We start from the raw sequence: 14,470 nt of genomic DNA on the forward strand, positions 1-14,470 counted from the left end.
GTACCCCCACTGCATACCAGCAGTCATCATGGGCCAGAACAGCTGCCACATTTATACCCTATGGACTGGGGACAGGGAGGGGAGCTGGATGTCCAGTGCCTTTGCAATCAGCTCTGCATCCATGTGAGCAGCCACTCCCTCCCCTCATCCCAGCTGTGCCACCTCCTTTCCTCAGTGCCACCTACCAGCGACAGTTCCAGCCTCGTCTTCTACCTGCGTCACCGATTCCGCATTAAGAGATTATGCCTTGGCAGACTCTGGCAGCAGCCTCAGTTGCACTCCCGCCAGAGTGCGTGCCCCTCATGAGAACAGCCTCAGCCTGCGGTGATGTCACTTCCAACTTCCACATGTCTGGCAGACATCATCATGGATCCTGACTTGGGCCACCTGTTGCCAGTTCTGTGGTCCTGTGCCCCGGCGGAGTGGCTTCAGGCCTCTCCTCGCACTGGCCCCTTTGGCCTGTCTCCCAAGGTATCTGGCTACCTGGGGTTGCTCACTTCTCTTACCTGCAGGGACTCGATGGATGTGGATGCAGCTATCCACAACTCACCTGAGAGATCAGCAATGACCCCCCCCCCCAACCCCCTCCCCAAGAGGAGAGGGGTGTAGCAAACCACATAGATCCACACCCAAGATCTGGGTGCACAGTAGTAAGGCACGCCACAGAAGTTGGCAGACGCAGCTAGACATTCAATAACCATCAGAGGCCACCAGTCATGGATGTGCGTGCCTCTAGTCTGTATACGCTAATGGCTGGCCAACATCTTCTAGAGGGGGCTTGGCCAGCTCTAACTCAGTTACATGTTTACCTGTGCACATGTGGTATCAGACTTATTATGAGCCACTCCATTGCTAGTGTTCCTGTTATAACATGTTGTTTTCTAGACTTAATAAAGTTTGTTGTGTCAGTCACTGTGTGGTGTTCTCTTGTGGAATTAGAACACATATTATGCAAAAATTAGACACTAAAACGTAGTTATAAAAAGCTATGCACTCAATGCAGCTGAATTCATTGTGAAAGTCAAAGTAGGAGAGACAGAATAACTCGAGAAAAAGTAAGAAGAATACTTTCAATCAAATTTTGGGATAAGAAACAGATAGAAATCACAAGTACAAATTAAGGAAAAATAACAAACTTTCCAGACACAATTTGAAAGTTGGGCTTGTGGATGGAATGGGCATACACAGCTTAACCAAACAAATTTTTCTGTTGGTCAACAACAAAAATAAATGGACAAGTCACAGTCAAAGTACCTAGAAGGATGGTTAAATCAGAAGAAGACATATGAAACAGGGAAGACTATTTAAATAGTCTCACACTTTCAACGTTTTCTCAAGAGGGAACAATGCAAATGTACACACACATTCAATGAGAAACAGCAAAGACAATACAGTGAAACAATGAAAAAAATAAAAGGAATACCAACCAAAAGAATAACTCCTGAATAATTCTTAAATGTACTTCATAGCTGGCTGAACGTAAATATTGGTGGTAGCAAAGTTTTATCAAAATTTGAAGAGAAATTCTCACCAAAAGAATAGCTTTTGTACATACAATGAGGTAACAAAAGTCATGGGATAGTGATATACACATGTACCCCCAGTATTATCGCTTACACGAGACATAAACGGGCATTGGTGGAGCTGTGCTCAGGTGATTCAGGTGAAAAGGTTTCTGAATTGATAATGGCCACATGATGGGAATTAACAGACTTTGAACACGGAATGGTAGTTGGAGTTAGATACATGGGACATTCCACTTCAGAAGTTGTTACGGAATTTAATATTGCATAGATCCACAGCATCCAGACTGTGCTGAGAATACCACATTTTAGGCATTACCTCTCATCACGAACAACACAGTGACTGACAGCCTCCACTTAACGACCGAGAGCAGCAGCATTTGCTTAGAGTAGTCAGTGCTGACAGACAAGCAACACTTTGTGAAATAACCACAGAAATCAATGTCGGACATACGACTAATGTATTCATTAGGACAGTGCTGCAAAATTTGCCAATAATGGGTTATGGCAGCAGACAACTGATGTGAGTGCCTCTGCTAAGAGGACAACATCGTCTGCAGCGCCTCTCTTGGGCTTGTGACCGTTTCGGTTGGACCCTAGACTACTAGCAAACTGTGGCCTGCTCAGATGAGTCCCAACTTGAGTTGGTAAGAGCTGGTAAGAGCTGATGGTAGGGTTCACGTGTGGCACAGACCCCACAAAGCCTTGGACCCAAGCTGTCAACAAGGCACTGCGCAAGCTGGGTGGCAGTTTCATAATGGTGTGGACTGTGTTTACATGGTATGGACTGGGTCCTCTGGTCTATCTGAATCAATCACTGATAGGAAATGGTTATGTTAGACCACCTGGAGACCATTTGCAGCCATTCATGGACTTAACGTTCCCAAACAACAGTGGAACACTGTGCCATGTCACCAGGTCACAATTGTTCATGACTGGTTTGAAGAACATTCTTGACAGTTCGTGTGAATGATCTGGACACCCAGATCCCATTGAACATTTATGGGAAATATTTGAAACATCAGTTTGCACATAAAAGCCTGCACCAACAATACTTTCGCAATTACAGAGGGCTATAGAGGCAGCATAGCTTAATACATTGGTGTCCAAAATAGGAGAAACAAACCACAACTTCCCTGTCCTGTGTCTAATTCATGATATAAACACACAAACCAGATGTCTGTGTGACCATGTTCTGTACAGAAGACGGCATTCCGGTCGACTGACAACCATGCCAACAATGAAATCTGGGCACCTATGGAATGAGGTAGTGTTTGACGGGGAGCCCCAATATCCACAATCGTTGAGTACACAGTCACAGATGGAGCTGTATGACACACAGAACATGACTACCAGAGCCTCTGTGGTGGAGAACCATAGAAAGAAAGAAAGCAGGACAGTAGCAAACAGAGGTGGCCAGATGGCTTTTTGGATCGTTCTGTTGTTTCTTGGATGTGGCAACAGTTTATAGACATCGAAACTGTGTTCCGAAGTGCAGGACAGGGTGGGGCCGATCAAGTGTGACTTCAGAAGAGAGGACCGTTATTTGGCTATAAGGGCATGACAGTACTGCTTTAGTAATGCACAGCAACTGGCATGTGAGCTTGCTGCAGCCCTGGCCATGATGGCAAACAGTGTGCAGAAGGCTTAAGTAGAGTGGCCTTTACTGTCAGAGACCTGCTGCATGTCTACCTCTGACTACCTCCTTTGCACAAAGGAACGTCTACAGTGGAGTCGTCAACATAGCACCTGGATGGTCAAACAGTGGGCCACTGTTGTTTTCAGACATGAGTACTGATTTAGTCTGGAGAGTGATTCTCGATGGATTCACATCTGGAGGGAACATGAAACGAAATTCCAGGACCCAAATATTGTGGAAAGAGACTGATATCGAGGAGGATCCCTAATCGCATCTGCAGGGATTATGTTTACAATTTGAACCACTCGTTATGAAATTGCATGGATGAATTGGCAAGGTTTAACTGCTGGTATCATGATGAGGTCTTGGGACCTCATCTGCAGTTGTCGCAAGGTGCTGTGGCCCCAGACTTCATACTCCTAGACCACATATGGTAGACATTTTCTTGAAAACAGAAGATATTGTATGTTTGGCGTGGTCTGGTCACCCTCCCAATTTGAATCCCATAGAGCATGCCTGGGATGCACTAGGGAGATGGGTTGCATCACGTCAGCATCCACCAAACACTCTCCACAACTGCGAGCAGCTCTGCAGGAAGAATGGGTGTTATTGCCTCAACGCAAGACATGACTCATTTCAGCATGCTCGTCATTGTCAGGCCTGCCTTTTTATCAGAGGTGGTCACACGCCATACACAACCTTGCAAATTTCTGTTTGTTGCTTTAATTTTGGACAGCTGTGTATTTCTGCAGATGACTTCTAACAACTTGTTGAATCCATGCCATGTCAAGTTGCTGCACTACGCTGGGCAAAAGGAGGTCCAACACACTATTAGTGTGGCTTTTGTCACCTCAGTGTAAAACTTCAACAAAGAATGTTTCTTTCTTGCCACCTTGAGTTTAGAATTTAAAGGGAAATGGTGAAGCAATTGTTCTGCATTGCCTGTTGTCAAATGTTAATGGAATTATTTACACAGTGCTCAATCAGCATTTAATATAGAAAAATTATATTGTGTTGTATTACTTAAGTCACTTGCTACAATTTTGCACTTCATACTAGATTTGTGAGAGGTGAGACATATAAATAGACAAGTCATACAAATTGCAGTTCTTATGCTAAGTTCAGAAATGTTAAACAACTTAATTATTTCATAAATGTTACTTTATGATTAGCTATGATCATTTGAAAACATCAATCCTACTTTTACCTTGCTGAAAGCCTTCTTAATCTACAATTAATCAAATAAGTAATTAAATGTGTGCAACTTACAAAGTGTAGCTTCGACCAATCGATTCACGAACCAACTGAGATGATACATTAAATAGCACTTAAAAGGTGCTCTCATTGTATAAACATACATAACTTCTCCTCCACCTGTCCTGTTTAGTGTATATCCCCAGTGACGATTGAATAATATGAGAACATCCACATTCTTAATGTCATCTTGGTCCTGAAAATTAAGCTACTGTTATTGTATGTACAGAAATATAGAATAATAAAATAATCACCACACTTAAACTCATGAAGAAAAATTAATCTTAAGTGTTTTACATTTTCTGAGAAAGTGTTCTTACATTATTTTGAAAGTTTATCAATAATAAACACTTCAATTACAAACTAAAAAGCGGAATTAACAACATAAAAAGTAAGTATGATGATACGCTCATATCAAAAGGAAAAGAGAAATCCCTATTATCATCACTACAAATTTGTAGCACAAAGTGTTTGGATGAGTTTATTTAACAGTTTGTGTCACCAATTTTGATGTTATAAATGTGATTAATCTAGACAATGTATCATGAGGCTGAGAAACACACTGATTAGACTCTAAGTACATTATTAACTCAGTTATATCTACATTAATGAGACTGCATAGGTACAGCTTCCCAGTTTTACTCAAGTATATGCCACTTTAATAATACTGCATTATTACAAATTCCTGACAAAAGTCGCCAAACATTTATTGACTGCGTTCATCAGCATTTCAAATGCAACATACTAATTTACACAGCATAACATAAAAATATTACACTCAAAAGGTAGCTGTGTAAGAAGAGAACGCCGATGCAATGCAAGTGGGTCACGAGGTGTTTGTTAATATTCAACGCATAAGTAGTTGTACCGCCATGAAAGATGAGACCCAAAACAGTTGTTGATCTTTTGTGCCCCAGCACACTACAGAGTTTGGCCTTCACCTGAAGTGGAGAGGCACATTCTCCAAGGAGGAGACATAGTGCTTCAGCATTTTTCCTTACTGCATTTAGCTAGACAGCTAGCATTGGTACAGAGCTGCTTGAAAGTGATAAGAGTGATCCGTGAAGAATGTTGCTCAAGATTATATAGGGCCCTTTGATGATCCTGAATAACTGTTTTAGCATCTTTGGACAGCCACGGCACCAGCCAGCAGAGGAGTTTGTCCATAGAAAGGGGGACATCAGTTTCAGCAGCCCAGATGATTATGTTGGATAAGTCTCCCACAGCCTCATCGATGCAATTTGGCAGAGGTACACAACTGCCAGGTGGCTCTTCAAAAAGATCTGTGTGGTAATATGGCCATCAGGTAGGAACAATGGAGTGACAGAGGTACACAACTGCCAGGTGGCTCTTCAAAAAGATCTGTGTGGTAATATGGCCATCAGGCAGGAACAATGGAGTGACAGAATTATCAGAAAGTGGTCACTGTCACAAAGATTACCATGTAATGACCATTGTAGCAAAGCATTAAGACTGGGAGAGGAGACTGTATAAGGCTGATAGCCAAAAACGTACCACAGGCAGCCCTGAAGTTGGCAGGAGTACATTCATTGAGGGGAGACAGATAAAGATCAGAAAGAAGCGAGACAATTTGAAGGCCCCAACCAGCTGAAGTGGTACTTCTCCATATGGGGTGAAGCACACCGAAATCCCCAAGCAAGGGAAAATGGAATAGACATGGCAACATAGTTTTCACAGGGAGATTCTTGAATAAATGCTTCACAGAGTTCTTGCCTTGTCAGATTTGTATTCAATCTTGAGCTTTTGATGACTTACTCCCTTGTCATGATCAGGAGATTTCAGTAGTCTGTGTGCAACTTACATATATAGTTGCTGAATTATGTTATGTAAAAGTCATTAAGATTTTAAGTTAGCCATCTCTAAGAAACAAACACAAATATCCAATCATCAGAAAGGTATAAGCCCATAGTACTCCTGCCTTTCTTTGGAGATACAACTAATTAAATAGGCAGAGCCCTAGTAATCAATCATTTTAAAACCATTCATGAACATTACAAACTTGCTGTGTTGAGTAAAAGACATCCTTGGTCACGGTGCTACTGTAATTTACATAATACCTGTGAATGAGGTAGCAGTTACATTGACTAGTTGTACAAATGAGTCCATAAAACTGCTGAGAACAACAATGCCACATCGAATATCAATATTCTGACAAATCTGCTATTGCCAAACACAGTCCCAAAGTGTAAATATTATCCAATACTTCTGTTCATTGGGATTCTGTCATCACAGAATTCATTCAGATCATCATCTGTAACAAAAACTTTAATCGAGATTCTGGCTACACCCTTGGTGGTAAATAGAAGTTAGTGCTTGATGCTGCAGACAACAGAAAATTAGCCGAGCCATCCACCATCTAGTGAAATCAGCATTGCTACCAATGTTCCTCAGACTTAAGACATCGATGTTACTCTCTTGTAGCATATGGAAGTTCCATGCCTTTGTGATGTCTTTATGGCATATAAAAGCACTACACAGCCTACTGAAATCTACTGATGATTAACGAGGAAGTTGTTCTGAGTCCAAGACTGACAAATGGGTAGTGGCAAGAACTCTGAGAAGCATTTATTCAGTGGGAGAGTAGGTGGACTGAAGTAGGCATCTCAACAAAGTAAGTGCCCTGCCTGAAAGTAAATAAACATTATGATTGGTGATTGCAGTGCTCTTTTGCAGCACAACGCTATTCCATCATGGTATTAAGGTGAATCCACCCATTGATGACCAAACCTATGTACAGATTTCTCCACATGCACTCTCGCAGCCAGTACAGTTCAGAATGAATGTACGGTGACCTTTAAGAGTCAGAGAAAGTCAACAGTGAAATGTGTTTCTTGGAGAGTAACACAGATCACAAAACAAGAGTAAATTAATTGTGGTTCTGGCAAGTGACAGTAATATCAACTACATTTCCATTAGAGTTTCACATTGAGACTCTCCTGGTTAGGCCTGAAGAGGATGGGTCACACCACAATATCACTATCTGTCACTGCTGGAGGTGAATCATCACCACCAAAAATCGGTTTGGGGTCCAACAGCTTGTGCATGTGGTACCTTGGGGGTCCCAAAAGTAGCCTTTCCACAAGATTTCTTCTTTTTCTCTTTCACAGGTTTTTGCAGTCAAGATTCTTGTGAGGGTTTATCTGTGGGTGTAGCAATGGAAGAAGAGCAGGCAGCCTTGGAACCCAAAGTTGGGGGGCTCTTTCAACTTGTTGGGTTCCTGATCTGTGAATTTCTGGGAAAGGGGTTCTGGAAAAACAGCCCTGTCACCAGTATACACAAGATGATGATGATGCTTTTCCAGTCCAGTATGGGGAGTGGTTCCCAAAGATGGGAGGGCCTATGGCCCCCAGATCAAGTTTACTTCTGTGCATCCCAAATGTCAATACTGAGGTACCATACTGCTGATGACCTAGCCAGAATACTGGTGAAAGTCGATATCACTGAGACTGGCCAAAATGATCATCTTTTTTTCCGAGATACAAAATATCAGAAGTCATTTATGACATACAGTTCCTGGATTTTGTGCTGCTTGATTAGGGTAGCACACTTTGGAGATTGGAGAAAAAGGTCGTTTCCTCAACCGGTATAGCACATGGTGAGTTTTTGTGAAGTGGCCAGGACTGGCACTTAAGGCACTGTATCAGGGGTGGGAAATATGGCTCCACACTTCAGCAGTAACATGATTTTGGCCTCCTCTGGACGTGGACCCCTCAAAAGCAAGGATGAATATGCCAACGTCAACCATGTCATCCAGGCAGGCATTGATGTATGACATGCAAAGTGGAACAATAATGTCTCCAACTGTCTGCCTAGTTCTTCATCAATCTGTAGCACTAGATTTTAATGAAAAAAAAAAGAAAAAATAATCCATGTACCATGCTTAGGTTCTTATGGGGCGTACATCACCAAGTTGTTTACAACAGAAAATGCCTGGGACTGAGTAGGATTTTCCACTTCAACACTTTGAGGACAAAGCCCAAGTATTACTTGGGAAACAGTGCTGTGTTCAAAAGACTATGCCGAACTGTAGCTCAGGCCGTAATTTTCTCGAAGCATAAGCAACCTATCACTTGAAAACTGCACCTATTTATATGAGACATCACTGTATCTGTCCTTTGACAGGTGCTACTTTTTGTTGTCAATTTCTAGAATTAATTTGAAAGAAACAGAAGTGTACGTAAGAACTGCTGTTGCAACTAACTGAGCCAATGTGCAGTCACACATTCATAAATTTCGTGCGTGTATTCATCAGGTTTTGCTGTTTGCTGTAATTATGATGCAAATATGTCACATTTGTTGAGTAACCACGAAATTTTGGAAGCTCAGTAAGAATAATTAAATGATTTTGGGTCGTAGGGAGAAAATCTCAGTGGAAACAGACTGAAGAAGATTCATATTGAAGTATTCTGCATTCTGCTATAATTTTTCATCACTAGTATTGTTGCTACAGATACTGCTGCTGTGATTACAGTTCATTTTTGTTTTACTTGTCTTAATCTCATCTTTTTTACAAATGACTCTCATGATGAAGCAGCATCCAATGTGGATTTCCAAGATTTGATTGGAAAAGAGGAGACCACTGGCAAAGCGAACACGTAAGAAACAATCTGGTATTGGTCTGAATGCAATATATCTCTTTGCATGCAAGAAAACTACAGATTTTTTCATGCAAAAGCCAATTACTTGTGAAACTGCTCAATAACTCACCTTGCACTTTTTTAATCATATACTTTTTACCATCATGACTCTAAAATTTTTAAAACACCAAATAACTAAAATAAATATGAAAATAAACCTTTAAGTTTTGTCATTTTTAGTGTGTATTGCCTTTTAAGACAAGTCAAACACAAACTTTCCAGTAACATTTTAAATGACAACATAAATGTCTTGTTTTCTGGGCCTGAATTTTTTAAAAGTGCCTGGACCTTAAAGTGTTTATTAAGATGGAACCACTTCATAATTTACTGTAGGAAGAGTGTTTCCCAAATACATTTTCAGTATTCTCCACAAAGAATATTCTCATAGTGGAAAGAAAGGCCCTTCTTTATCTGTTTGAGTATAAACCAGGAGTTGAGGGAATCAGTGTCTGCAAGTTGCTTAGTTTTGTTTTCCTTCCATGGCATGGCCAATGGTCATAACTATCTGCTCTGAATATTGGTCTGTCTGAAGAGACTGATGGAGCCTTATGGTCACTGGCTGATAACTTAATTAATTTCATAACATCAAATATATGCCATGCCAATGCTTACTCCAAACTAGGGCTGTCCTCATGGTGCTGCACACATAGCAAAGGTCACCTAGCAGCATGATTCCCAGTGACCAGAATCCCAGGCAGACAGGCACTACTCCTCAGCATGCAGGGGGAGCTAACATCTTGGGCATCATAGTGTGATCCGTGCATGGTCATGGGGCTACCACCATATGGGTACCTAATAACCTGTCTCATAGATTGGTTACCATGCTGTTTAAAGAGTGACCATTACCACACTGCCCAAGCAATCTGCAAAATTTTTGAAAAGGGTGGAGGTCAAATTCATATTTTGGGACTAATTTAAATTAAGTGAAATATGTGGTGTAAAATAAAAGGAACTGGGCAGGAAAAGTCACAACTGACACCCTACGAATTAACTAGGTTTTCAGCTAGTAATCTGTACTAGAGAATAAATCTGAGAAGAAAATAGTCAGCATGTAGAATTGTAGCACAAAAACAGAGGAAGTACAGCAATGGCTTGAGGCCCAATGCTAACAACAAATGCATTCACAAAAGAGTTGAGAGTCCCATGGGGGAACGAGAGAGTGGTGTGATTTACCATAAAGCCACAAAGCATCACCCCCTCCCCCCAAATAGTTTACACTTTAACAACAGTAAAAGCAATCTTTTCTATATGGACACAAAAAATCTCATCCTCCAAGTAACACATCTGCACACTGGTGCAGAATACTGACGAACAGTGCTCATCAGAGATCAGATACTTCTTAACAGACACCTATTCATGTATAACAACTTTTGTCTTTACATTCAATATCAATCTCATTATAATATCAATCTCATTATAATATCTCTGTGGCAATTTAATTTAAGATTTCCCAAGAAGCCAGAACCTGTGTCCTGCTGCCTTTGATGAACTTTGGCATATTAGTGGGGGGGGGGGACTCAATAGCAACTCTTTGAAAGAATATACATCACTACACTTTTGTTTAAAAACAATTAAGATTAAAAGTAATGAAGTACAATTTGTTTTCAACTACTTAGTATCATTAGGAAACTGGAGGAAAAAAAATCAGGAAAATTTATTTACACATATCAAGTCCACAAACTAATTAATAGTTTCCAAGTGATTGTGATTCATTAATATGTGCATAATGGGGCAAATACTTGCTAACTGGGCTGGTGAACACGTGATAAACAGCCTGCACTTATATCACAGTGTGTGTGGGTTCAAATCACAGTTCTTGCAAGAGATTTCACATTTTCAGCAGAGAATGAAAGTTGGCCTAAAGTTATATAGTTATATTAAATTAATCAAATTTTACTGTGAAAAAGGGAAAAATACCAATGAGTGGGCATTGCAAATTTTATTGACATTCTGAATGCCATCAGTGTGTGAGTAGAAAACACATTAAGTGCAATGGATAGTCTACTGGTGTATATTGTATCTGTATCTATCACTGTTGCCAACACACATTACAGTGTTCAAATTATCACCATATTTCATTTTAATCCTTTAACTTACATATATTACAGTAGTTTAAACTTACAAATGATTTCTACATCTGTATAAATTATCATCAATTACCATTTCTCTAGCAAATCAATTTGTTGACCACTTTAAATATATATGACTGTAGGTACACTTGAGGCCCCCACACAAATTTGTAATACACACAAAATTAACACACTGGAAATGTATCTATGCATTTACACTAAGCAGGCAAAGAATACCAGTTGCCAAACAAGTGCAATATCTATTCAAGAGCATTGCTAAAAGCTGCTCATAAAGCTGCAATCACCAAACTGCACAGAAACTGGACAACAGAAGTTTTGAGGCAAATAATTAAGTCTGACAAATCACAATTTCACCTCTTTTCAAATCATGTGAGATACTCAGTGCACTAACAGCCCAATGTGGCTTTTAAGCCACAGTGTATGTGGGGTGTAGTTCAGATGGTTATTGTGACTAAGGCCCACTCTTTCAGGTGACTATCAACATGAAGTAGGATGTTTATTTAAATGTTGCCCTTTTTCCTACCTCTTCATGATGAGTATGCTGTGGATACTTCTGTCTTCCAAGATGACAACAACTATGTTCACACAGCTACATGCACACATTCCTAGTTCTACAAACTCTCAGGTAACCTATCATAGCTCGTCTGTCATACTAAATCATCCAATCTTAATGCTACAGAAAACATCTGAACAAACTGGTGGAGTCTTTCCTTCACTGACTTGTACACATTATCAAGGCTAGAGATGGTGTTACATGGTATTAGCTTCATGTCTTCTGGGAGTGGCAAATTTTCTGTCTGTGCATCATTACATAAAAATCTGAGGTGTATGTTGTCAATGCTAGTTGCACTGCCCCAGCATTGCAGAGAAGAATGCAAAGCAACTAACACAACAAAATCTTGGTTCTCAAGTGACTGCAGATATCAATACATTGTCATTGCCAAATAAGTGTTATACTTACATAAGAATATCCCTTTTCTTTCACGTAAGCCAAGAGAGCAGAACTTGTCAAAAGTGTCCGTTCTGCTTGTCCATATAGCGACAGGCATGCATATTCTTCAGATTTCTCTTGAATGAGTGGAGCAACAATCTTAAATAAACTGGTAGCTGCGTGCAGCTTATCCCTCGGCACACAGTTTCTCTAGAAAACAAGAGGAACCAAGTTAACACAATGCAAAAAGTAATTCAAATTTGATTCATAAATACTCTTAAAAATAGTAAACTGTAATTTTTTCTCAATTTTTCTAATGATAACACGGTAAAATATTACAAACTGAAGCTATCTTACTTGACAGTCAGGGTCTTCAGCCAGTGTGCAGTATTTGTGGTTATCTGATACGTCACATGCCTTAAAAAATTTATACATATAATACACCCTTTTTTGTTAAACTTTTTGTTTGTTTGTGTGTGTGTGTGTGTGTGTGTGTGTGTGTGTGTGTGTGTGTGTGTGTGTGTTTCTTAGACACCAAGCAACTTCTTTCACTCTGTGATAAATACACAGCAAGCACAGATTGGCACAGACTGGAAATTCTAATCTTTGAGCAACTCAAAGCCACAAACTTATCAAAGGTCCAGTGGACATGTACTACATTTGTGCTGCTGCCTAGAAATATTAGAAGCAGTGGTAGCTGATTTGATTTGTGCATGCTCAGACTTGGTGGCTGATTTGAGTAGCACATGTGCAAAGTCAGAGTGCACACAATTCAGATCAACTGCTGTTGCATCTAGCTTTACAAGGCGGCAGCAGAAATAAATTACAGGTCCACGGAACTTCTAGTGTTAATGACCCTTGAGTTCTTCCATCATATATCCAATAAGACGAAATAGTGTTCATGCAAATACTATAATGATGATTATGCAAATACTATAATGAAGACTACAGGAGTAACTTCACCACCTGAAAATGTAGATAGTATTTTCTTGAAAAGTGATAACTGGTCCTGTACAAATGGACTGTCACTGAATTGAAATACAACACAATAAGTGCAGTTCAATTCTGTACAACATGTGACCATACCATTAAAAATAATCAACAACTGCAAATCTCTGAATGAAACACAATATTCTAAATTATTAGGGGTTTATATTGGTAAGAAACTGAACTGGAAGCAACAAGTTACAAATAATCTTAAATGTCTAAGGTCTGCAACATTTGCATTATGGATAATACCACTTATGGCATCATATTCTGGAGTAACTTGTCACTGAGGGAAAAAGTTATATGTGGTCCCATTATAGAATATCTTGTACACAGCTATTTAAACACTTGTTCATACTGGCAGCAACCTCACAGTACATTTATTGCCTTATGAAATTTGTTGTCAACAATAAATCAGTTTGACAACATTCACAAATATAACACCAGAAACAGAAATGAGTCACTACAAATTAAAATGCACTTAAGGGAGCCTGTTTAATAAGACATAGGGCTGTGTTAATGGCTATCAGCTCCACTGTAAAAACACTAAATGTGCCCTGCAACAAATATTGTTCCTGACTGACAGATGATGTAAAAGTACATCCCGTCCTACTCTGGTTTTAGAGTTGTCAGTGTGATTGACCATAGCCTCCTGATACTCCTGAAGAACTAAGAGAAACAGGTGCCAAAGGGTCATGAGGACAACAAACTTTAGATCCTTGTACTAGATTACTGAAATACGAGGAGCACATTCTAAGGAGGTTAAGTGGAGGTCTTGGCAGAGGGCCTCAAGGCACTTTCAAACTGGTAATATTGGTAATACCACCAAATGGTGGGTGACAGGAGGTCAATGCCCTTGAATGCAAAAAGAATTTGGTAAGTTAGATAATTAGGAAACTGTCAGATGGTGACTGCATATACAAGCACAAGTTGGTACTGAAGAGGGAAGAAACCTGCTTTGGCAAGAAGACTGTCTACAGGACTAGTCCAGAAGACACCAGGTGGCCAATCTTACTCCACAATGACTGACTGGGTCTGACAACCTCAAAGCAGAAAGTGCTGCTGAGCTGTAAACCTGGCAATGCAACTACAGCCCAATCAGGATGAGATCAGGGCCCAAGTAAGTACAGAGGAGAGTAGCACAATACACACCTGAAGGCAGCAGAGAGCAATAAGCTTTTATATGCTGTCAGCCTTTTGTTAGCACACCAGATGTCACATCAGCATGGCCTTACTAAATATGATGTTTTCAATATTGTCAAGAACTAAGATACTGAATCAGAAACTTCTTGATCAGATTCAGATGGTGATTTTCTGCCAAATGAAGACAGGCAGAGGAGGAGTTTCTGTCATTACGTGTCTCTCCATTTCAGTTTTCATCCATTACC

At 40.2% G+C, this 14,470-nt stretch overlaps 1 protein-coding gene across 5 annotated transcripts in view; it reads right to left on the reverse strand.

The window, feature by feature from the left end:
* The window catches only part of LOC126299616 (inner nuclear membrane protein Man1), a 315,326-nt gene that overhangs the window by 122,367 nt on the left and 178,489 nt on the right, over positions 1 to 14,470 (reverse strand). For all 5 annotated transcript variants that reach the window (XR_007552835.1, XR_007552834.1, XM_049991654.1 and 2 more), the window contains 2 exons: positions 12,126 to 12,305; positions 4,432 to 4,612 (listed from right to left, as the gene is read on the reverse strand). Coding sequence is in view for 3 of the 5 variants with exons in the window: in XM_049991654.1 (XP_049847611.1) it covers positions 4,432 to 4,612; positions 12,126 to 12,305 (361 nt within the window). In the remaining 2 variants the exon portion in view is untranslated. The remainder of the gene's footprint in view (positions 1 to 4,431; positions 4,613 to 12,125; positions 12,306 to 14,470) is intronic.

Source organism: Schistocerca gregaria, chromosome X, assembly GCF_023897955.1.
Source record: "Schistocerca gregaria isolate iqSchGreg1 chromosome X, iqSchGreg1.2, whole genome shotgun sequence".
Lineage (NCBI taxonomy): Eukaryota > Metazoa > Arthropoda > Insecta > Orthoptera > Acrididae > Schistocerca > Schistocerca gregaria.